The sequence below is a fragment of the Babylonia areolata genome, chromosome 27 (genome assembly GCF_041734735.1).
Source record: "Babylonia areolata isolate BAREFJ2019XMU chromosome 27, ASM4173473v1, whole genome shotgun sequence".
In the NCBI taxonomy this organism is placed as follows: Eukaryota; Metazoa; Mollusca; class Gastropoda; order Neogastropoda; family Buccinidae; genus Babylonia; species Babylonia areolata.
Window position 1 is genome coordinate 41960737 of NC_134902.1, and position 27500 is coordinate 41988236.

A 27500-nucleotide genomic window follows, 5' to 3' on the forward strand; every position below is an offset into this window, starting at 1 on the left:
AGACCGACAGACACACAGGCAGGCAGGTAGGCAGACAGACCGACAGACACACAGGTAGGCAGACAGACTGACCGACAGAAACACAGGCAGGCAGGTAGGCAGACAGACAGACCGACAGACACACAGGCAGGTAGGCAGACAGACCGACAGACACACAGGTAGGCAGACAGACTGACCGACAGAAACACAGGCAGGCAGGTAGGCAGACAGACCGACAGACACACAGGTAGGCAGACAGACTGACCGACAGACACACAGGCAGGCAGGTAGGCAGACAGACCGACAGACACACAGGTAGGCAGACAGACTGACCGACAGACACACAGGTTAGCAAGTAGGCAGACAGACCGACAGACACTCAGGTAGGCAGGTAGGCAGACAGACCGACAGACACACAGGCAGGCAGGTAGGCAGACAGACCGACAGACACACAGGTAGGCAAGTAGGCAGACAGACCGACAGACACACAGGTAGGCAGACAGACCGACAGACACACAGGTAGGCAGACAGACACACAGGTAGGCAGGTAGGCAGACAGACCGACAGACACACAGGTAGGCAGACAGACCGACAGACACACAGGTAGGCAGACAGACACACAGGTAGGCAGGTAGGCAGACAGACCGACAGACACACAGGTAGGCAGACAGACCGACAGACACACAGGCAGGCAGACAGACAGACACACACACACACACATAGGCAGGAAGGCAGACAGACCGACAGACAGACAGGCAGGGAGACAGACAGACCGACAGACACACAGGCAGGCAGGTAGGCAGACAGACTGACCGACAGACACACAGATAGGCAGGTAGGCAGACAGACCGACAGACGCACAGGTAGGCAGACCGACCGACAGACACACAGGTAGGCAGACAGACCGACAGACACACAGGTAGGCAGACAGACAGACAGACACACAGGCAGGCAGGTAGACAGACAGACACACAGGTAGGCAGACCAACAGACCGACAGACAATCAGGTAGGCAGACAGACCGACAGACACACAGGTAGGCAGGCAGACAGACCGACAGACACGCAGGCAGGCAGACCGACCGACAGACACACAGGCAGGCAGGTAGGCAGACAGACCGACAGACACAAAGGCAGGCAGACAGACAGACTGACAGACACACAGGTAGGCAGACAGACCGACATACACAAAGGTAGGCAGACAGACCGACAGACACACAGGTAGGCAGACAGACCGATAGGCAGGTAGACAGACAGACCGACAGGCTGGCAGACAGACATACAGACAGACAGGCAGAAAGGCAGAAATACAGTCGGTAAGTCAGGCAGACAGTAAGACCAACACACAGGCTGATAGACAGTTACGTAGACAGGCAGCAGACAGACAGATAGACAGTAAGGCAAACGGACAGACTGATAAAGACTCAGAGACAGACACTAAGGCAGACAGACAGACACTAAGGCAGACAGACAGACACTAAGGCAGACAGACAGAGAGACAGACACTAAGGCAGACAGACAGAGAGACAGACACTAAGGCAGACAGACAGACAGACAGACACTAAGGCAGACAGACAGACACTAAGGCAGACAGACAAACAGATAGACACTAAGGCAGACAGACAGACAGACAGACACTAAGGCAAACAGACAGACAGACACTAAGGCAGACAGACAAACAGATAGACACTAAGGCAGACAGACAGAGAGACAGACACTAAGGCAGACAGACAGACAGACACACACTAAGGCAGAAAGACAGACAGATACTAAGGCAGAAGACAGACAGACACTAAGGCAGACAGACAGACAGACAGACACTAAGGCAGACAGACAGACAGATAGACACTAAGGCAGACAGACAGACAGACAGACAGATACTAAGGCAGAAAGACAGACAGACAGACACTATGGCAGACAAACACTAAGGCAGACAGACAGACAGATAGACACTAAGGCAGAAAGACAGAATGACACACACTAAGATAGACAAACAGACAGATACTAAGGCAGAAAGACAGACACTAAGGCAGACAGACAGACAGACACTAAGGCAGACAAACACTAAGACAGACAGACAGACAGATAGACACTAAGGCAGACAGACAGACAGACACTAAGGCAGACAGACAGACAGACACTAAGGCAGACAGACAGACAGACACTAAGGCAGACAGACAGACAGACACTAAGGCAGACAGACAGACAGACAGACACTAAGGCAGACAGACAACAACAGACAGTAAGGCAGACAGACAAAAAGACAGACACTAAGGCAGACAGACAGACAGACAGACAGACAGACACTAAGGCAGACAGACACTAAGGGAGACAGACAGATAGATACTAAGGCAGACGGACAGATAGACACTAAGGCAGACAGACGGATAGATACTAAGGCAGACAGACAGACAGACAGACAGACAGACAGACAGACAGATAGACACTAAGGCAGACAGACAGACAGACAGACAGACACTAAGGCAGACAGACAGACAGATAGACACTAAGGCAGACAGACAGACAGACAGACAGACAGACAGACAGACAGACAGACAGATAGACACTAAGACAGACAGACAGACAGACAAACAGACACTAAGGCAGACAGACAGGACAGATAGACACTAAGGCAGACAGACAGACAGACAGACAGACAGACAGACAGATAGACACTAAGGCAGACAGACAGACAGACAGACAGACAGACAGACAGACAGACAGATAGACACTAAGGCAGACAGACAGACAGACAGACAGACACTAAGGCAGAGAGACAGACACTAAGGCAGACAGACAGACAGACAGACACTAAGGCAGACAGACAGACACTAAGGCAGACAGACAGACACTAAGGCAGACAGACAGACAGACACTAAGGCAGAGAGACAGACACTAAGGCAGACAGACAGACAGACAGACACTAAGGCAGACAGACACTAAGGCAGATAGACAGACACTAAGGCAGACAAACAGACAGACAGACACTAGGGCAGACAGACAGACAGACAAACGTGTGTAAGCTTGCAGAGAATAACATACATAAGCATGCTGTAATGTCAGCCTCCGGGACCTGGGAGTTCCGACACAGAGCCACCAGCAGCTGCACATCTTTCTGCACACACAGTTGACAGAAAAACACACGTTGAAAAACACGTCTGATCATTTTGTGTCTTACATAGTGTTGACTTTTAAGTTTCACACATGTGTGGCAGCCACTTTTTTTATTTAACGAGTGGGTTTTTTTTTCATATCATAATCATTTCACCAGAAACAGAGAGGGAGAAAGAGAGAGAGAGAGAGAGAGAGAGAGAGAGAGGGATTCAAGATTCAAGATGATTTATTCATATAGGCCAAGGCCCCTAATGAAGGGGTATATGAACAGACAACAATGAAAAACAAAGAAAAACAAAAACATTTCACATACATAGAAAACTCGATATAACAAAAGTTCAAATGAAAACTAGCCTAGCAACAAAACAGTGTTTTCATGACGTAATATTTTCTCGGACTTTGAAAGCTTTATATAAATACAAAGCAAGGTTTCTAACAATTTCACAGGATGTTGAGGACATTAACAAGTTCAATTTAAACATATTTGGTCGTCTATAATATTTGGGCTCAATAAATGATTCTCGAATATTCCTCAAAGCTGAACAACAAAGGACAAAGTGCATTTCATTTTCTGTCGAATCTTTGCATAGTGGACAAATCAGATCAGTGTCATTACATATTCTGTATCTATAATGATGAACCGCTAGCTCAGAAATACCTAATCTGAATCTTGTTGTTATATATTTCAAATGTCTGTCCATATTTAACATCAGGTAGGGTTTCAAGTCTGGGCCATTGCTGAAATTCCTATAAAAATCAAATCTTTCACTATTTTGAATATGACCAGACCAATTCTGCCATCTACAATCGATCAAACGTTGGCGAAAAGCACAAATAATTGACTGAATGCTGCCAACACCTTGGTTTAACCAAACAAAACCAAACCCATACTCAAATAAACAGTGACGTATTTTTGTTACCCAATTTATTTTGCCTCTAGTATCTAAATCAAACAGCATATCATAAGCTTTACGAGGTAATCTGTTTGCATCCATTTCTAATAACCTTCACCAATAACGAATACATTTAACTGCAGCAACTAAATACATGGGGTACCGATTTGTTTCTCCATAAACTAAATCATTAGCTGGCACTCATCACCATACAACCACCTTTCCCTGCTACTCAGATAACCACCCTTACGAAATACTATGATATTGCTTTTAGTCATGTTTACTCTTAACTGAAGTGAATCTGCCGCACTGTGTAAAGAATTCAGTTGTGTTTGTAGACCTACAACAGTTTCTGACATCAAAATAACATCATCAGCTAACAGAAGTATAAACAATTCAAAGGCATCAACTGAAAATACAGCTCCATGTCTCCCATTCGTAATTACCTGAATTGCAAGTTAGTTCAGAAGAGAGAGAGAGAGAGAGAGAGAGAGAGAGAGAGAGAGAGAATGCCTGTTTCTGTGTGTCTATGCTTGCTTGCCCCCCCCCCCCCCCCCCCCCCCCAAACACACACACACACACAAACAAGCACACACACAACAGGGTTACTTTTCTGGTTATTGTACTTTTTTTCTTATTCACGTTTCTCTCCATTCGTTTGATCAGTATCTTTGCTTTTTTCAGGTATTTACAACTACAGAATGAAAAAACAACAACAAAACATCCCAGCGTGTATCTCTTACCAACAGGCCCCAGCATCATAAGGAACGTTCACCGTCTGAGGGTATTTCAGGTGAGACAATGAAAGTCACAGAAAGGAAGACACCATGATTTCAGCCACCGTGGCCAAGTGGTTAGTTTCGGTGTCTAACGACTGGGAGGACACGGGTTTGAGCACCACCAGAGGTCTGTTGTTGTTTTTCGGCCTGTGACCGGGTCCTACCCAAACTTAGGTGTGCTATGTTTTCGGCCTGTGACCGGGTCCTACCCAAAGTTAAGTGTGCTATGTTTTCGGCCTGTGACCGGGGCCTACCCAAAGTTAAGTGTGCTATGTTTTCGGCCTGTGACCGGGTCCTACCCAAAGTTAAGTGTGCTATGTTTTCGGCCTGTGACCGGGTCCTACCCAAAGTTAAGTGTGCTATGTTTTCGGCCTATTACCGGGTCCTACCCAAAGTTAAGTGTGCTATGGGCTCAAATTGAAAGGTAAGGACCACACAGTGCAGGGTCGTCCACTTCACGGATGTGTCTTTTGGGAGTGTTGCTCTAATTTCCTGACCAACACTGCAAGTGTCTGTATCACTCGTGTCTGGCTGACGCTGGGAATATATCACAAGAGTACACAGCTTTGTCAGGGTCGTCCCGAACCTAAACGAGTGTATCGTCATCAGCCCCCATCATTCATGATCGCCCAAATATAGAAAACAATAATATGTCGGCACACACACACACACACACACACACACACACACACACACACACACACACACACATATATATATATATATATATATATATATATATGATGGAGTCTGCCGTCGGTCCGACGGATGAGTAGGCAGGCAGGCTTATCTGTCGGTGTGTGCCCTCATATGGAAGAAGAGGCCGATTCTGGATGCGCAGCACTTCCCACAGGTGTTGCAAGGGAAAACGTCTCCAGAAGTTGAGCCCTGCTTCCTTCGCTCACGCTTCTCCATAATGGCCAGCGTTCACTTGTTTTCAAACGTCTTTATGCCACTAGAGTAAGGCATCCTCCAGCGAGAGCGGTCAAGGGCATCAGTTTCCCAGGAAGCGATGTCTATGTCACAGGCTTTGAAGTTTGTCTTGAAGGTGTCCTTGAAGCGCTTGCAGGGTCTTCCAATTTCACGGTGGCCTTCGGGATCCTGCTGTCTGTCACGCGGACAACGTGTCCTGTCCAGCGTAGCTGGCACTGGATCAGCAGGCTTTCGATGGTGGGCAGGCCGCTCCTCTCTAGGACCTGAAGGTTGGAGACCCTGTCTTGCCACTTTATGCCTAGGATCTTTCGTAGGCATCTCTAGTGAGACTGCTCAAGTTGTTGAATGTGACGGCGATACGTCGTCCATGTTTCACAGCAGTGCAAAAAGGTGGTCAGCAGAACAGCTCTGTAGGTTTTCATCTTGGTGCTGAGCCTGATGCCTTTGTTGTTCCACAGCCTACTGTTGAGTCTGCCAAAGGCGGAGCTGGCCTTGGCGATGCGCAGCGTCACTTCTGCATCAAGAGCTCCGTTGCTGCATAGGGTGCTGCCCAGGTAGCAAAACTTGTCGACTGACTTGATCTCTGTGTCATCGATCTTGATTGCAGGTGGGGGGGAGGCACTGGCGTTCTGTGAGCTAGCTGCTTGGTACATGGACTCAGTCTTGCTGAGGCTGATGGTGAGTCCAAAGCGCCTGCAGGAGGTTGAAAACCTGTCCATAATGAACTGCATGTCCTCATGGGTGTGTACAGCTAGCGCGCAGTCATCAGCGAAGAGGAACTCTCTTAACAGTGCCTCAAACACCCTGGACCTGGCATGGAGTCGCCGCAAGTTGAAAAGTTTGCCATCTGTGCGAAACTGAATGTAGATGCCCCGGTCACAGTCTTGGAAGGCGTCAATCAGCATGGCAGAGAAGAGAATGGAGAACAGTGTGGGTGCCAGGACGCAGCCCTGCTTCACTCCATTTACCACAGGGACCGGATCCGTCATGTCAGTATTTTCCTGTATTCTCGCCTGCATGCCATCGTGGAATGATGCAATCAGCTGGATTAGGCTCTCGGGGCAGCCGAACTTTAGGAGGATCTTCCACAGACCACGGCGGTTCACAGTGTCGAAGGCCTTAGTCAGGTCTACAAAGACCATGTGGAGCTCCTTGTTCTGCTCCCGGCACTTCTCTTGCATCTGGCGTACGGCAAACACCATGTCACATGTTCCCCTGCCTGAGCGGAAGCCGCACTGTGCTTCAGGGATGACTGTGTTGGAGACATGGTCAACCAGTCTGTTCAGTATGATGCGGGCGAAGATCTTGCCGGCGATGCAGAGGAGAGAGATTCCACGGTGGTTATCGCAGGATGTTTTGTCTCCCTTCCGTTTGTAAATGTGGACAACTGAGGCATCCTTGAAATCCTGGGGGACCTCCCCTCTCTCCCAGATAGACTGGAACAGAGCGGTCAGCTTGTCTGTCAGCACCTCGCCTCCATACTTGGCAGCCTGGATTCCATCCGCTCCTGGTGATTTTCCTGACGTTGTCAGCTTCAGGGCCTTCCGGGTCTCGGCCTTGGTGGGAGGGGCAGCTAGCGAGTCATTCACTGGTAGCTGTGGGAGGGCTGCAATTACCTCGTCAGATACGGACGAGTCCCTGTTGAGGAGGGTGTTGGAGTGCTCTGCCCAGCGGGCAAGGATGTCTTTCTAGTCTGTCAGGAGGGCGGTCTGGTCCAAGGCTCGGACAGGGGTTGATCCTGTGACTCTCGGCCTATACACAGATCGGAGACCATCATGGAAGGTCTTCATGTCGTGAGCATCAGCAGCGGACCGAAGCTCTTTGGACTTTCTCTCCCACTAGATGTTTTTCATCTCACGCAGCCTCTTCTGTACGAGTTGCTTGGTTTGCAAGTACTGGTTCTTCTTCCTCTGGCAGTCTTTATCAGAAATGTGATCCTGATGCTGTATATGCAGTGAGTTCAGGAGGTTGGAGATTCCAGAGTCGTTCTCGTCAAACCAGTCCTTGTGGCTCCTCTGTACAAAGCCGAGTGTGTCAGCTGCTGCTGTGTACACAGCATCTCTAAAGGTGCTCCATACCTCTTCTACATCAGTCGATGCAGGAATGTCTTGGAGAGCTGCTTGGATTTGCTGCTGCAGCACATCCTTGGTGACAGGGAGGCGGTGGATGTTCAGCTTCTTAGGGGGTTTCTGCCTGACTGGTTGGAGCTTGTGTGTAAGTCTGATGTTCATCTTGCTGCATACCAGGCGATGGTCCGACCAACAGACTGCTCCTCTCATGCAGCGTGTAATAGAAACATCACCTCTGTCCCTCTGCCGGACAATCACATAGTCCAGCATGTGCCATTGCTTGGAGCGGGGGTGCATCCATGTGTTCCTGTACTTGTCCGCTTGTTGGAAGAGGGTGCTGGTGCTGGTCAGTCCATGCTGCCCGCAGAGTGAGAGCAAAAGCAGTCCGCTGGAGTTGCACTTGCCAGTGCCGTGCTGTCCTAGGACTTTTGGCCAAGAGGAGAATTCCACGCTGACGCGGGCACTGAAACCCCCAAGGATGATCAGCCTGCCCTTTCTGTCTACCGCTGAAATGGTGTTGCTGAGCTCCTCGTAGAAAGCTTCTTTGATGTCATCAGGGGTGGACATCGTCGGGGCATATCAGCTGATGACTGTGGAGAAGCGATCCTTGGACAGCTTCAGACGCAGGGTCATCAGCCTATCGTTTATCCCACGTGGAAGGCTGTCAAGCTGTCGTGCAAGTTTGGTTCGTATGGCAAAGCCCACGCCTGAGGTTCTTGGGGTGCCATCTGGCTTCCCAATGCAGTAGAAGGTGTAGCCCCCCCCCCCCCCCCTCAACGTCCTCCAGATGGGTTTCACCGGCAGACCTGGTTTCGCTCAGGGCTGCTATGTCCACCTGGTAGCGATCAAGCATTCTAGCAATGAGCGCTGTGCGTCTTTCTGGTCTGTCGTCTCTGTCTAAAAGGGTGCGAACATTCCCCAAGTAGGTGCGGTTTCCTACTAGGCACTAGGCGAGGCAGGCTTTGTTTAGGGATCCTTTTATCTCCCCTTCCCCATGTGGGGAGAGCAGTTCTGTCCCTAAAAAGGTCTGCTCTGACACTGTGGGAGGATACGGGCGCCGCATCTGCCCCAGTCTACGGCGGACGACCATCACCCCACAGCCGCCTGCGTGCAGAGTCGTGACTAGGAACTGCCAGCAGCATCCTCTGCCTGTCCCCGTTACCACTTCTCCATCGCCGCAGGGCTTGGGAAAGCTGGGTGTTAAAGGGCTAGCTGGTCGTTCCGACATTAGCCTGGTTGCCTGACCAGCACAGGTGACTTTTTTTTTTTTTATTTTTTTTTTTAGTGAAGAGGAGTTGTGCAGTCCCTTCCCCGCTCTCTCGCCTACCGACGCTCACAGTCCCACAGGTGCAGATACTGCCACGCGTAGGACGGCCTCGGCAGGTGCAGGTTTTTTCTTAGGAGTTCCAGCCAAGGATAAGAGCTCCCCTGCCCTTCGGTCATCCTCTTCCGCCTTGACAGCCGTTGGGAAAGGTTTCCTCCTCCGCCTGGTCCGTCGTTGGGAGACTTCACATGCGGCAGGTAGTACTGGGTTACCTTGTACCAGTAGCAAGGCCCCTGACCTGACAGATATATAAATACACACACACACACACACACACACACACACACACACACACACGCACGCACGCACACACGCACACACACACACACACACACCCTGATTTCAGAGAGTAAAGTCTGCAGCTTGGCATTCTTGAAGTCAGCCCTCTTCTTGGCTCGTTTGATGGTCATGATGGCGATGTGGTGCTTGTGTTTCACCGTCATCAGAAAGCCTGCAACACACACACACACACACACACACACACACACACACACACACACACACACACACGAATACATGTAACCATGCATAAACACACGGACGAAAACACACATAAACGCACATGAATACACGTACATATACACATATGTCCACAATTATAATGGTTTCCTCAGTATAAAAGGAGTGGAAAGAAGGACATGAAAGAGAGAGAAAGATATAGAGACAGACATGGGGTATTAGAGAGAGAGGAGGAAAGAGAGAGAAAGATATAGAGACAGACATGGGGTGTTGGAGAGGGAGAAGGAAAGAGAGAGATATATAGAGACAGACATGGGGTGTTGGAGAGGGAGAAGGAAAGAGAAAGAAAGAGATATAGAGACAGACAGACATGGGGTGTTGGAGAGGGAGAAGGAAAGAGAAAGAAAGAGATATAGAGACAGACAGACATGGGGTGTTGGAGATGGAGGAGGAAACAGAGAGAGAGAGAGACAAAGACAGAGTAAAACGGAGAGTGACAGAGACAGAGACAAACAAACAGACCGAGTCGGGATAAAGACAGAGGACAGGCAGACGCAGACAAACAGATACAAAGAAATACAGAAACACATCCAGACAGGACGCACACACGCACGCACACACACACACACACACACACACACACACACACACACACACACACACACACATGCACAGAGTCACGTTGACAATTCAAGTCCCAACCACCATCACCACCAACAACAACAATGACAACCTCTCTCCTTCTCCACCACCATTTCCTGCCCCCCTCACTTCTCAGTGAACTGTTGGCCCAGTGGTAACGCCTTCGCTTAGGAAACGAGAGAATCAGAGCGCACTGGTTCGAATCCCACAGTCACCTTGAGTGGTGTTCCGGACGCTCTTTATTCGGATGAGACGATAAACGGAGGTCCCGTGTGCAGCATGCACATGCATAGTTCACACAAAATAACCCACGGCAACAAAAGGGTTATCCCTGGCAAAATTCTGTTTCAAAAAAAGAAATAATAAATTTTAAAAATCCACTTCGATAAGAAAACTTTAAGAAAAATAAAAAAAATTAAAAAAGCAGGCAGACAAAAAACGGGTGGCGCTCTCGGTATATCGACGCGCTCTAACCTCGAGAGAGCAGCCCGAATTTCAAAAGAGAAATCCGTTAACACAAAAGAACAATACAATACAATACAATACAATACAACGCAACGCAACACACAACACAACGCAACACAATAAAATACAATACAATTCCACACAGAGAAATCCGTTGTGAAAATACAGTACAATACAATACAATACAATATAACGCAACGCAACACAACACAATGCAACACACAACACAATACAATAAATACAACACAATACAATTATAACACAACACGACACAGCACAACATCAACAACAACACAATAACCACACAACACGACACGACACAACACAACACCAACAACACAATACTACAACAACAACACAATAACAACACAACACAACATCAACAACACAACACGACATGACACGACACAATGCAACACAACACGACACAATCCAACATAACACAACAGCAACAACACGACACAATCCAACATAACACAACAGCAACAACACGACACAATCCAACATAACACAACAACAACAACACGACACAACACAACACGACACAATCCAACATAACACAACAGCAACAACACGACACAATCCAACATAACACAACAACAACAACACGACACAACACAACACGACACAATCCAACATAACACAACAACAACAACAACACGACACAACACAACACGACACAATCCAACATAACACAACAACAACAACAACACGACACAACACAACACGACACAATCCAACATAACACAACAGCAACACGACACAACACAACACGACACAATCCAACATAACACAACAACAACACGACACAACACAACACGACACAATCCAACATAACACAACAGCAACAACACGACACAATCCAACATAACACAACAACAACAACACGACACAACACAACACGACACAATCCAACATAACACAACAGCAACAACAACACGACACAACACAACGCGACACACAACAACAACACAACACCACCACCGCAACAACAACAAAAATAATACACCACAACACAAAAACAGCACAACAGAACACGAAGACAACAACAACACAACACAACACCACGACAACACAACACAACACGACGACACGACACGACACGACAACACAACAACGACAAAAACACAACACAACTCAACACAACAACAACAACAACACAACACGACACGACACGACAAGACACGACAAGCACGACACGACAACACAACAACGACAAAAACACAACACAACACAACTCAACACAACAACAACAACACAACACGACACGACACGACACGGCAAGGCACAACACGACAACACAACACAAGACGACACGACACGACACGACACAACACGACAGGACACAAAAATCAACACAACACACCACAACAACCCAACCCAACCCAACCCAACCCAACGCAACGCAACGCAACGCAACGCAACGCAACGCAACGCAACGCAACGCAACGCAACGCAACGCAACACAACACAACACAACACAACACAACACAACACAACGCAACACAACACAACACAACACAACACAACACAACACAAGACGACACGACACGACACGACACAACACGACAGGACACAAAAATCAACACAACACACCACAACAACCCAACACAACACAACACAACGCAACACGATACGACACACCACGCCAACACGACACGATACGCCAACACGACACGCCAACATAACACGACACGTCACGTCATGACACAACACGACACAACACAATACAACTCCACACAACACAACACGACAACACAAAACAAAAACACCACCACACTACACCACATCACACCACAACACAGCACAGCACAGCACAGCACAGCACACACCACAACACACCACCACACACCACCACACCACACCACATCACACCACAACACAGCACAGCACAGCACACACCACAACACACCACAACACACCACCACACCACACCACATCACACCACAACACAGCACAGCACAGCACAGCACAGCACACACCACAACACCACACCATCAAAACACATGACACGACACGACACAACACAGGACAACACAAAAACAACAACACAACACACCACACCACAACAAAATAACACAAAACACAACACAACACCACCAACACAACACCAACACCACACCACCAACACAACACTATACAACAACCACACACCCTAACACGACAACACCACAACATGGCAACACAACACAACACTACACGACAACACAACACAACACGACACGACACGACACGGCATGACACGGCACGGCACGGCACGGCATAACACCACACCACACCACACCACACCACACCACCACCACAACAACACAATACACAACAACAAAACAACAACACAACACAATATACCACAACACAAGAGAACACACCACAACACAGTAACACAACACCACCAACACAACACAACATTACGCCACCAACACAACACAACACATCAACAACCCAACCCACCCCACCCCAACCCACCCCACCCCAACCCAACCAAACCCACCACAACAACCCAACCCACTCCACCCCAACCCACCCCACCCTACCCCACCCCACCCCAACCCACCCCACCCTACCCCACCCCACCCCAACCCACCCCACCCTACCCCACCCCACCCCACCCCACCCCACCCTACCCCACCCCAACCCACCACCCCAACCCACCACCCCACCCCAACCCACCCCACCCCAACCCACCACCCCATCCCAACACACCACCCCAACCCACCACCCCAACCCACCACCCCACCCCAAGGCGGAAAGTGCAGACTGACTGTTGACGATGCGGACCACCCTCCAGGGCAGCAACAGAACGAGGATGGTGGCGGCGTCCTTCCCTGTCTCATACCAACGGCTGTCCAGGAAGACGAAGTCCAGGGCGAAGGACGAGATGACGATGAAGGCGTCAAACACCTGTCGGGGGAAACGCAAAGCAAAGCAAGGCAAGGCAAGGAGCTTACTTCATGTACCCTCGGGAGGCATAGAAACGTTATACATCGACGTCTTTGATTAAAACACACAACATATAAACAAAAAGAGTAATCTCAAAAAGGGTTTTTTAAGCAACAGCAACAAAAATCTACAACAAAATACCATACAAGCAATCAGGCAAATACACACATCATTTTCCATCACACAAAAAAAGAAACAGCAAAATAAAAAGAAACAGCAAAAGAAAAAGAAAAAGAAAAAAAGAAGAAAAAAAGATTCCTTATCAATTTACATTCATCACTGCACAAAGTTTCATTGAAAAGAGATATACGAATAGTAGAGACAGGGAGTGCCTGCTGCTGTTGTTGGGTGTGGGGTTTTTACCCCGTGTAGCACCAGTGCTTACTTAGTCATACCTATTTATCTGTCTATATGTCTGTCTGTCTGTCTGTTTATCTAGTTGCCTACCTGTTTGTCAGTCTGTCTATCTAGCTAGCTATGAGTGGATGAAGGCGTCAAGCACCTGTCGGGGGTAACGAAAGGGAATGTTATTTTTACCTCATGTAGCACCGGTGCTTGTTTAGTCATACCCGTCTGTCTGTCTGTCTATCTAGTATGTTGTCTCCCTCTCTCCCTCTCTCTCTCTCTCTCTCTCTCTCTCTCTCTCTCTATATATATATATATATATATATATATATATATGCTTGATTTATCTATTTAGTCATTTACATATGCGCGTGCGTGCGTGTGTGTGTGTGATCTTCAAGGTAGATGTAACACAGTTGAATGCACACATTTAGCTGGCTATTGTGATGTTAACTGAGACCCGGCAATGAATATCTTTGTAATCTAACCCCTAATAATGATTCATTGACTGTATTTGTAATCTAACTCCTGACAACGTAATCCAAGTCAGTGTATCTGAGATTCAAATCCTTTATTCTCAGAACAGGTCTTTCGTCAGAGAGTTCCACATTCTTCCTTTCCATAAACAATCCCTTGACTTATAAATCAAGTGTTCTGCCCCTCAACTTGTAAATGCCGAGTGTTGCAGGGAAGAAAGGAACAAAGAGAGAAGCAAACAAACAAGCAAGCAAAGAAAAAAGAACGAAACAAAGAAAAAAAAGAACGAACAAAGGAAATGGTTGAGTGATGAAAATGTATCAACAGAAATTAGTGTTCTACATACTTTAAAGAAAACATCCAGTCTGCAAAATATCATTTGAACAGCACAAGAGTGAATGCACCGACTCTTGAAATCATAAAGACAAACGCACAATTCCCAACTCTTGTAATCATAAAGACAAACACACAAGTCCCAACTCTTGAAGTCATAAAGACAAACACACAAGTCCCAACTCTTGAAGTCATAAAGACAAACACACAAGTCCCAACTCTTGAAATAATAAAGACAAACACACAAGTCCCAACTCTTGAAATCATAAAGACAAACACACAAGTCCCAACTCTTGAAATCATAAAGACAAACACACAAGTCCCAACTCTTGAAATCATAAAGACAAACACACAAGTCCCAACTCTTGAAATAATAAAGACAAACACATAAGTCCCAACTCTTGAAATCAGAAAGACAAACGCACAAGTCCCAACTCTTGAAATAATAAAGGCAAACACACATAAGCAATCAAACAAAACTCGCTTACCTCAAATTTCTTTTTCAGAAACGCAGTTCCCATACACACAAATTTGACGATGGTCTGAAACACACAGACAGTGATGAAGAATAACTGGAAATAGAAAGAATGAAATGAAAAAAGAGTTAAGGGAAACACAGTAGAAATTTTTGTTTTAAAAAGAAAGAAGAAGGAAAGAAAAGTGAAAGAAGAAGAAAGAAAGGTAGATAGACAGATAGATAGATAGATAGACAGACAGACAGATAGATAGATAGATACAAAAGAGGAAACAAATAAATATTAAGAACACCGTCCACTGAAGGACAGTATCAAAAACACGTGTGAACATATGTGCTTTTGACACAACAAAAGGAGAATCTCCACATATAATAGCAGCATCTGTCAGAATTGAATTGAATTAGAAGAAAATTTTGATTATCATTTAAAAGTTTACACTGATGGCTCGGTCCTGGATGATAGCAGTGCAGGATCTGCTTTTGTTATTCCTGACCTAAAAACAGAAAAAATCATATTATTTAGGTAAGGGACATTCAAATTTTACAGCTGAACTAGTAGCCATCCTTATGGCTTTAAATCATCTTGTTGATATACCAATCATAGTAAGTAATATCCTATTTTGTGTTGATTCTTAATCTGTTTTAAAAAGTTTGCTCCTTTTTGAGAATAATCAAAGAGAAGATTTACTGTTTGAAATTAGGTATTTATTGCACTCCCTATTTGTGAAGGGTACAAATGTTGATTTTTGTTGGCTACCATCCCACACTGGATTATTTTATAACGACCAAGCAGACAGGGCAGCAAAAAGGGGAGCAAAAAATCATATAGATAGTATAAAAGTATATTGCCAATTGTCATACAAGGAAATAAGCAATATACCAGAAAGAGACTTTTATAGGTGCTTGAATTCAAGTCTAAAACCTCGTCAGTTGACTCTCAGACTTTGGTCCGATTCGCAGACCAATTCTGAGTTTAGCTCTCAGACTTATCAAATTCATTACGGACCAAGTATTGTTCTAATGTCAAGTGCATATGCTTTAGTAACCTTACAATTGAGCATATAATTTTTGACTGTAGCTTGATGAAGCCTTAAGTACACGAAAGTGTGTCTTCACAAGTGACTGAGAACGTTGATGTTTTTGACTTTTTGCATTCATTATCAGTTGTTTCGCTTGTCAGTTTAACGACTTCTCTTTTACGAAATCCTTTAAGTAATTTCCTGTAATTGTATTTAGAATTTTTTCTTTTTTTGAAACTTCACCCACATTTCACCCTCATTTGCCCAATTTCCCCCAACCCTCCATTCATTCACATCTCCCACCCCTTCTAACCTATAATACTCAAATGTATTCATAAATACTTTAACAAAATGTCTTCAATCACCGATATGTGTGACGGGACATTAAACAAAATTCCTCCTCAAAAACACGTTAAATTTTATCTGCTCTCTCGGGAGAGCTCAATGTCACTACGCATCCAGTCTGGTCGTTTCTCCCCTGCCAAAGCGGGTTTTCTGTAGAATTTTCAGATGGGCAACATTTTCCTTTGCCTTGCGAACTTTGAAAATATCTCACAACCTTTTGCCATCGGAGCAGTGAATTCACATCCACTCTTACTTTTAGTGTCAAACGATTAAAGTATGCTACATCCACGAAGATGGAAAATTAATATGTAAAATTTTGAGAACGGAAACAAAACAGTTCACCTAAATTAGAATTTTACAAGAACGCTGTCACTGATTTTGAAACTGAACCATATTGAAAAAATATACAGCAATTATACAACACAGACAAGCACTGACTATGTTACAAATCGGCGCTCATGACTTTCAGATCGAACACGGCAGGTATGAAAAATACACCGAAAGAGCAAATGTGTGCTGCCTATAAGAATTTAGAAGACGAGATATATCTTTAAGACAATTGCGTTAAATCCAATATTTACATAAACAGATTCTTAAACGATATATGTCGTCCAAATGTTAAGCCTAGCGAACTGATCTTAATAAAAAAAAAGATTTACAGCCAAGGCTGATGAAATTTGTTCACGAATGTTTCCTTTCATTATGTGCACGTATCTCTCTCTCTCTCTCTCTCTCTCTCTCTCTCTCTCTCTATGTATATATATATATATATATATATATATATATATATATATATATATTGTGTGTGTGTGTGTGTGTGTGTGTGTGTGTGTGTGTGGTGTAAAACTTCAGGTTTTATGACAACAAAACATTCTATTCTATCCACTGCGTCTTGCGCTCGGCATAGGAACACGGGGCCCAGTCCTCTCGTTCTGCCGTTTTCATTTTTCCCAATGCAAGTCCGGTACCCACTGACACCTGTTTGGGATGAAGAAATGAGGAGGAAAATACACGTCTTTCCAAAGGACACACAATCCTTTTTGATCACTGCCATAAGCAAAACTTAGAATTGGGGGAAATATTGTTTTCATGTGCGATTTTTATTTCATCTCAACTGCATACGATCTCCATTTGATTTTATGATATAAATAATATAAAAATGTTCCGTTACGATATATTCCCGTCAATATCCTCTTTTTCTTCCTACTGTTTTTATATTTCTAGAATACTAAAATAATAAATGTATATCACACACACACACACACAGACACACACAGACACACACACAGACACACACACACACACACACACACACACACACACACACACACACACACACACACACACACCTCATCATTTCTATGTGTATCCCTGTCAGTATACTTGTCCATCGTTACATTTTGATGAGTGTACTACCCATCTGTATATATGTTATTTCCATCATGGTCATGCAGTTCATATCTAGTTTTTGTGTAGTGTAGACCCTAATCAGAAGTGGCGACGAGATTTGAAAAATAAACCACGCATAAGTGCTTTCTCGTTTTCCTCGGAAACAAAGAATTTTGTCTTTTCTTTTCGACTCTTTCTCTCATCTCTCTCTCATCTCTTCCTTCCTCGATCTTTCTCACCCTTCCCCTCTCTCCTTCTCCCTCTCAATGTCTGTCTCCCTACACACCCTCTCTATGTTTCCCCATCTCACGTGGTGGATCATCCAAACCTCAGCTGTTAAACCACACAAAACTTCAGCTTTTAAACCACACAAAACGACTTCCCGAAACAGATGACTGCCCTTCGACAAAGCCATCACCATTCCCCGCTCGCTTCCATTTCTTTTTCTGGATGTCTGTCTGTCTGTCTGTCTGTCTTCTGTCTGTTTCACTCTCTCTCTCTCTCTCTCTCTCTCTCTCTCCCTATCCACCCCTTTCTCTATCCCTTTTGGGGTCTGTCTCTTTTCGTCCGTTTGCATCTTTGTCTCTGTCTCTCTCTTTCTGTGTGTGTCCCTCTGTCTGTCTTTCTCTCTGTCTCTGCCTGTCTGTCTGTCTTACCCTGTCTTCTTTATCTCCTCCCCCTGTCTCCCCAATCCCTCTCTCATTTCACGATTTGCGGAAAACGAGTAGTCAATCTCTCTCAGTCTTTCCCCGTGCCCCTCTCTCTCTCTCTCTCTCTCTCTCTCTCTCTCCGGGTCCCTCCCTCTCCTTTCTGCGTCTGTCTGTCTCTGTGTGTCTCTGTCTTTCTCTCTGACTCTCAGTCTCTGTCTCTGTCTTTCTCTGTCTCTCACTCTGTCACTGTCTTTCTATGTCTCTGTCCCTGTCTCTGATTTTCTGTCTTTGTGTATCTATGTCTCTGTCTCTCTGTGGCCCTCACTCTCTCTCTCTCCGCCTCAGTGTCTGTCTTTATTACTCTCTGTCTCTCTGTATCTGTCATTGTTTGTCTCTCTTTCTCCCTCCCTCTCTCTCTCCGCCACATTGTCTGTCTTTATTACTCTCTGTCTCTCTGTATCTGTCATTGTCTCTTTCTCCCTCCCTCTCTCTCTCCGCCTCAGTGTCTGTCTTTATTACTCTCTGTCTCTCTGTATCTGTCATTGTCTCTTTCTCCCTCCCTCTCTCTCTCCGCCACATTGTCTTTATTACTCTCTGTCTCTCTGTATGTCATTGTTTGTCTCTCTTTCTCCCTCCCTCTCTCTCTCCGCCACATTGTCTTTATTACTCTCTGTCTCTCTGTATCTGTCATTGTTTGTCTCTCTTTCTCCCACCCTCTCTGTTCCCTTTCCTCTCCCTCTCCCCCATCTTGTTCTCATTCCACATTAAAAACCTCTTCAGTGCCGGGCATCATTATGGATTTCACTGCCTATTTGCCAAGCGATTTTTTATGGCAGAGGGAAATAATCAATATAAGAACATCTAGCATACAAATAACTGCAATAAACTTTTCTGGGCGTAAAATGAACAGGCTATCGATTTCTGATGTTTGGTGTTTATTGTACTCAATGGTTAGCAAAGAGTGAACCAAAATGTGATCAACAAATTCAACACGATTTCTGAATAAATGATAGAGACTTATAGTAAACGCAGCTGAAAAACAACAACAAAAAAACTATAAAATAAATGAAAAAAAAGTAAATGAGTCTCCATAACTTACACAGACATAGTGTCATGAATGATGCTCCAAACCTCTGGTGTTCAACAGCATATTCAGACCAGTATTCATTCAGTTTTCTGGGCAACTGTTCGTGCAAATGTACTCAGACTGTTCGTTTTAGTCTGTGTTTTTCAAATAGTTCAGTTGGTTCGCTGTTATAGTTGTTACTTTTTCGTTTGAAAGATGTTATGTTTTTTTATTTTTTAAACAAAATTTCAATCAATCACTTTTTATGTGTAACACAGCACACACACACACACACACACACACACACACACACACACACACACACACACACTCTAATTGTGAAATGTTTTGTATATGCTTGTGTTGGCAAGTATTTTGCACTATATGGGGGAACATGTGGATGTGGATGGGATGGGCATGGTGTAATTGTGTCCGAGAATTTGTGTTCAGTGGTGTGTGTGTGTGTGTGTGTGTGTGTGTGTGTGTGTGTGTGTGTGTGTGTATGTGTGTAAATGGAAATGCGATTGTGTATTTATCACAATATTCTTTATACATATATATATATATATATATATATATGCGTTTTGTTGTTATTGTTGCTCTTCATCTGCTTGTTTCCTCTCTCTCTCTCTCTCTCTCTCTCTCTCTCTCTCTCTCTCTCTTCATTTTTTTCCCTTCTTTTTATTTTTTTTTTCGTTATTTTCATTGATGGCTTGATGTAAAAAAGCAATTGCTGCTTATCAATTTACCATCATGAAATAAAATCTTGACTTGACTTCACAGACACACACAGACACACACACACACACACACACACACACACACATGTGCGCACACACGCGCACACACAAGTACTTTCACATACTCGCTGCGTACACAGTAATTTGTGTTCCCTCCCTGATTTTTTTTCCCTACCCTCGTCTGATATCACTGACAGTGAAAAGACGTTAAACTAGAGAGTTTCTGTTTCAGTAGCTCAAAGAAGCGTCACTGCGTTCAGACAAATCCATATACGCTACACCACATCTGCCAAGCAGATGCCTGACCAGAGCGTAACCCAACGCGCTTAGTCCTTGAGAAAAAAAGGTGAATAAATAAAAGATAAGCGTACATAAATAAGTAAATAAATAAATATATAAATAATAATTATAATATAAAAAGGTAGTAATAATAATAATAAATAAATAAATCAGACAACAATGATGATAAATAAGCAAATAAATGTAAAACATGAAGACACATTCACACATACACCCACACATGCATAACAGATATGCACCAAACATGTAGTTTCACAGATATGAAAGCACAGTCAAATAACCCTAGCTCCAACACACACACACACACACACACACACACACACACACACACACACACACACATTACCCTGCACCTCCTCTACCCCCCTCCTCCACACACTCATTTCTAGGCTACGTATCGCAGCTTCCACGGCACACACACACACACACACACACACACACACACACACACACACGAACACTTACTTGTACAAGCACACACACATACGCCCATATTCCCCACCCCCAACCCCCCACACATATATACAAAGATATATATATATATATATATATATATATATATATATATATATATATACACACACACACACCCGCACGTTCCAATATCCCGTTGCTCCCACAGTGTAGGCATGCATACACTCACATACCTCATCCTCTACCCCCCCCCGCTCCCCCCGCACCCCCACCTCCCCCTCACACACATACATACGCACGTGCACAGAACTCTCCTGACACTCGTGTACACTTACACCCTCGCGCATGCACAAACGCACTCAAACACACAGACCCACACATACACACATACACACACGCACAGAGGCTGCCACTGGTTGGCCGCAAGAGGGATGGGAAAAGATCTCTGATGCCAAGAACGTGGCGTATAGTGTGTTGCTCAGTCTATTGCATTTGGAAAAGCCCACAGAGACTCTTCCGTTTTGAAGAAATTTGCGCAATGTTGGTTTGGAAATGATGCCGATATTTGTTTGATTTGCAAAGCATCGTGCTCTACCTTTCATGTTGGACTTACCGCCGCTCCCTCTCTCTGCTTTTATTTCTTTGAGGCGTTCGATGATGGCCTTGTACCTGTTCTTTTTTTATATTCTTTGACTTTTGAGGATTTCCGATTTTCCTAGATGTAGGCCGCTCGTTGGTGTTGCGTTACCAGCAAGTCTGTCAGCTCGCTCATTTCCCTTAACACCTGCATGTCCCGGGCAGTATGACCATGTGAGTTTTTTAATCTGAAAATTGCGCATTGCCTTATGCCACTCTGGGCTTCCCATTCCGTTTTCAATTTTCTGTATGAGGTTCATTGAGTCGGTTAGAATCATGGCATGTTGGTTTCCGGGCGTATGGATGGACGATAGCCACTGGAGGGCATGTGTCAAGAGCTTCTACTTCCATCGTTAGGCTGGAGGTTGTGACTTTGTAGGCAGCATTCTAACTGTTTTTTCCATTTTGTTTCGCAGTGAATCCCCAACCGGATTGGTCTTTGGTGACTGAGCCATCTGTGTATATGATGATGTCCTCTTATTTACCGCTTTCTTCTGTGAGTAGCTTCACGTCCGCATCAGTTTTGCCCTCTGGCCATTCCCGACAAAGTCTTCCTAGAGTGGGTGAAATGGCTGTGTTGAATAGACGGTTGAGGTTTTCGGGGTTTTTCTCCCATTCTTTTGTTTCTTTCAGGTCTTGTAGTCGGCATACTAGCTGGATTGTGTCTTCTGCTTGCCCCATCCATGATCTTCCTCGTCCTAGACGGCTGCCTTTTGGTTCTTTGACTGCGTCATGCAGTGGGTTTTGAGGGTTTTCTAATGCTTTGAAGTCGGTCTTAACCTGTTCTAACTTGTTTCTGGCCTGCACTGAAGGAAGGTCAAGCAGGTATCACATGGTTTTTGTGGGCGTTTCTTTTGTTGTTCCAAGGATCAGCCTCATAGCTTCGTTTTGAACTCTTTCTAATTGTAGGAGGTTGCTTTGAGATGGTGTTGTTAGCCAAAGTCCGTAGTCGATCACACTGAGGACGAGTGATTGGTATAGCAGGAAGAGGTGGCGTTGTTCAATACCTTTAGTTGCCATTGCTTTTAAGACTGAAAGGCCCTTTTCGCATTTGAGAACAGTATTTTCCGTATGTTTTCTTAAGGTCAGCATCCTGTTGAAGTGTATTTCTAGGTAGCGTAGGCATTCAGTTTTCTCGATCTGAATCCCGTCGAATGACACAGGTGGTGATTTGCTCGCGGTTCTGTTGTTGAGGGTGCACAGCAACGTTTGGGCTTTCGTTGGAGAGTTAAACTTGAGAACGAACACACACACACACACACACACACACACACACACAGAGCACGTCTTTCCATTGTCACGCTTCCCTTGCGCCACGCCCACTCACTTCAACTTGTCCGACGATACCCAGCACGTCAAGTGTCAACGGTGTCCGACGATACCCAGCACGTCAAGTGTCAACGGTGTCCGACGATACCCAGCACGTCAAGTGTCAACGGTGTCCGACGATACCCAGCACGTCAAGTGTCAACAGTGTCCGACGATACCCAGCACGTCAAGTGTCAACGGTGTCCGACGATACCCAGCACGTCAAGTGTCAACAGTGTCCGACGATACCCAGCACGTCAAGTGTCAACGGTGTCCGACGATACCCAGCACGTCAAGTGTCAACGGTGTCCGACGATACCCAGCACGTCAAGTGTCAACGGTGTCACAACTGGCACAAAGTGCAATGGAGTATGTGTGATATGTTGGATAGTCAGTCGTGTTCGACCATGACAGTCAGAAGAGCGGAGGAGGTAACTGCTGTCCCAACTATCTGGGCTAGAATTTAATTATGGTGGAGAGTGTCTTGCCCAAGTTACATCCCCACTCTCTCGGCGTTGGGATGGTTCCCAAAGGCCAACTAGCCCCCAAGGCTGCAGCACAAAGAGCCAGTGCAATGTTGCCTCCTCGGTTGAGAGTCATAGTCCTAAAGTAAAGACAAAGTGGTGAATGATTTCCCATTGCAACAGAGAAATCATTGATCATACAGCTCTCACTTTGCTGAAGGCCCAATGGAGTGAGCACTGTTCAATGCACGCGACAAGCTGACCGCCTTGATGCCAGTGAGTTGTCAAACGAAAATGCTCCCTGCTCCCCCCCTCCCCCAGCACCCTCTCTGCAAACAGTCACTGCATATTTGTTGTGTGTGTGTGTGTGTGTGTGTGTGTGTGTGTGTGTGTGTTAATCAACATTTATTAGCTTATTTAGTTAGTTATTATTGACGTTGTTATTTTTTTTTTACATTTCGTTTTATTTCTGTATCTATTTGCTTATTCATTTTTTATTTTATTTTATTTTTTTAGATAAAATCCTTTCTTAAAAATTCATTTCCATTTCTTCATTCACTAATTTGATTCATTATTATTTTTTAAAGAACTTTTTATTTTATTTTACATTTGCATTGTACACGTGCATACTCTCAAGTCATCAAAACAAGCAGAAAGAATAAATGAAACATTTAAGCAAAAGATTATATATATATATATATATATATATATATATATATATATATATATATATATATGAACACATTATCATCATCAACATCAATGTGTTTCACAGAGAAGTGTGATCACACCTCTCATCCCTTGATCCAATGTTTCATTTCTCTCTCATACTTCTCAACTATTCACCCGTTGCCCTCCCGCCCTCTCCCCTCTTTCACACACACACATACACACACACGCGCGCGCGCTCGCGCACACACACCTACTACCCACACTCCACGTTAAGCGGTTTTCCCTAGTCTCACCATTTCGTGCTTAATTCATGCAAACAGATGTTCACAAAAAACGAAGAAAAAAAAAGAAGTAAATATCTTACTGCACTTAAACAAAAGCCTCAATTGTAGGAAAGCACATATTGTAATTAAATACATATTATTAAAGCCTTCATGGTAGCACCAAGGGAGCAGGTGAGGATAATATGTACACAACAAAGATTATAGTGGACAAAGGGGATTTAATTAATGATAGGAAGGAAGATGTGCCAGCATTCCTCAAACTGTCTTCTTGAACTGCTAATATTTGCTATGTACCGTTCTTCAGTATATCTTTTTCTCATAACAGCGATAAAAGCTTGTATAACTGGCTGAACATTTTGCAATTTGCATCTGTAAATGTAATATTTAGCCAGAAGTAGAACCAGATCCATCACTTTATCTGTCTGCAAATTATCTTTTATACCAAACAAAACAAGTTCCTTAATATCTCAAAGTTTTCACAATGCTGGCATCTCTCCTTCAAGATCTGCTGCAACACTGTCCAAAACTCTTGAACAATAAACAGTCATAAAACATATGAGCAATTGGCTGCTCATCTTGGTCTCAAAAATTACAAATAGGAGATTCAGATTGTCTATGCAAAAATAGATGTCTCTGAGTTGGTAATAATCTGTACAAAAGCTTGGTTTGAAACCATCTTATCTGTACATCTGGAGAGACCTTCTGGCAATGAGAAAAAAAATGTTTCCAGTTGAGACTGTCAAATAAGTTGTTCCACTTTGTAACTGCAGCTGGAGTAGCTTTGTTTTAATTCAACGCATTTTGCAAAAAATTGTTCCCTTCTTAATGTAGAACCACGTTTTACTGTCTAAAACTTTGTTAGAACTACATTAAACCTTTGGCGGTAATTGTGTATTGCATTCACAATGCCTTCAAAAACAAGAAAATTCGTTCTTAAACCTGGAAAGCCAAGCGAGAATTCATCATATGTCAAAATTAACATTATTGTTTACCAACTGCTTAACAAAACAAATCTTGTAATCACACCATCTTTGTACGTAAATTACCCTTCTGTCGCTTAGTATATTCATATTGTAATGGATACATTCTGCCATAAAATCATGTACAGAAACTGGACAACAGTTCATTGACAGTTTTTTTTTTTGTGTGTGTAATGTTTCATTACGTCCTTCCAAAATGGGTTATCTGTTCTTTGTATGACAACATTTGCATACTCTGCACCAAAATATTCAATATTGGTCAACACTGGATGCATATTAGTAGTAAGGGTCTTCCAACTAGATTCAGGTATGAGTCTTCTCAACCAGCTTATCTTCATGGAAGCAAGAAAGGCTCTAACGTTAATCATTCTTAAACCAACCCCGCTGTATTGTTGGAATACAACAGACTTTCTAATTTTACTTGGTTTACCATTCCATAAAAATGAAAACAATTCTTTTTCTGATGCGGTAATACGTTGTTCAGGTGGATCAGAGAAGTTAATTAAAAGATGTACAATTATGGAGAAAACTAAGGTCTTAATTACTGTTATTCTTCCAAAAGGTGTTATCTGTCGCTTCTTCCATGAAGCCAGGACTCTCTTCAATGCAAAAAGTTCTTCATAATTCATATCAACAATACAGCTAGTATTACCAAAACTTTAAATGTATCTCAGCCAAAATTTTCATCTCATGTATTCAATACCACAATTTTTTTCTACTTCCAAACCATATTACTTGGCTTTCATCGAAATTTATTTTTAAACCTGATATTTATGAAAATTTAGTGAGAATGGATACCGCTTCATTAAACGACCTGTCACTTCCATCTAGACATAAAGACGTGTCATTAGCAAACTGAGACAGAAGATTTTTCTTTGTCTTTAATTTTGATTCCTCTAATGTGAGTATTATTACGAATCATAACTGACAGGATTCCAGCACAAATAAGGTGCAGGTATGGTGAAAAAGGATCTCTTTGCCTTACCCCTCTTTTTTATGGAGAACCAAGGGGAATACTGGCCATTAACTGAAATACATGTAGTGATATCTGAGTAAAATGTTTTTATTCAATTGATCATGTCTGGCCCAAACCTAAAAAAAAAAGGAAACATTTCTGCAAGAAAGACCAAGAAACACTGTCAAATGCCTTTTCAAAGTCAAAAGGAACATCCCAGGAATGTTTTCTTTTTCGGCATATAACAATGTGTCATAAAGCAAATGGATATTATATTAGCGGCCTTTAAAAAAAAAACCTTTTGGCTTTCATGTATAATCAATGGCAGCACCCTTTTAAACCGGTTAGCAATACAAGCAGAAGCTATCTTGTATGCGGTGCCAAGCAGAGAATTAAGGCGCCAGTTCGTGATGAACCGTTTTGGTTTTCATTCTTTTGGAATACATGTAATGTTTCCTTGATGTTGTGTTATTGATAACTGCCCTTTAGAAAAACCCTCATTAACAGAGCGCACAAGAAAGCTTCCGATGGCAACAAAGAAAAACTTTTAAAATTCTATTGTAAATCCATCAGGGCAGGGGCTCTTAAAGGGTTTCAAGGCAGCAGCTGTTTCCTGAAAGGTGATCAATCCCTCAATGGACTCACTTTTATCGTGAGTCAGAACAGGTGAAGCAGGAAGTTTAGCTGGGGGGTTAATATCACATAACTCTTGAAAACTGTATAATTCTACATATCTTTTTATTTCATTCATAATGCCTTCCTGGTCTGAAACTACATTTCCATTACTTACTTCTAGAAAAGGTACCGATTTATCTAAGAAATTTCTCTTTTCAAGGTTACAAAAATATTTATTTACTTTTTCTCCTTGGTCTATCCATCATACTTTAGATCGCACTGCCATGCCTTCGATCCGAGAGTCCCTGATCTGTTGCAACTGAGCCTTTAAATCTCCCAAAAGGGGCACGTCATCCTCATTTAAGTTCTTTTCAAGGTCACTAATTCTGTTCTCAAGGCCCCTTTCCTGTTGAGTTTCTTGTTGTTGTTGTTGTTGTT

General features: G+C 44.0%; 1 protein-coding gene across 1 annotated transcript in view; it reads right to left on the reverse strand.

The window, feature by feature from the left end:
* LOC143301087 (uncharacterized) overlaps positions 1-27500 on the reverse strand; it is a 97462-nt gene that overhangs the window by 19729 nt on the left and 50233 nt on the right. The window contains exons 5-8 of the mRNA XM_076615094.1: positions 15239-15292; positions 13418-13556; positions 9425-9540; positions 3020-3092 (exon numbers count right to left, since the gene is read on the reverse strand). Of these exons, the coding sequence (XP_076471209.1) occupies positions 3020-3092; positions 9425-9540; positions 13418-13556; positions 15239-15292 (382 nt within the window). The remainder of the gene's footprint in view (positions 1-3019; positions 3093-9424; positions 9541-13417; positions 13557-15238; positions 15293-27500) is intronic.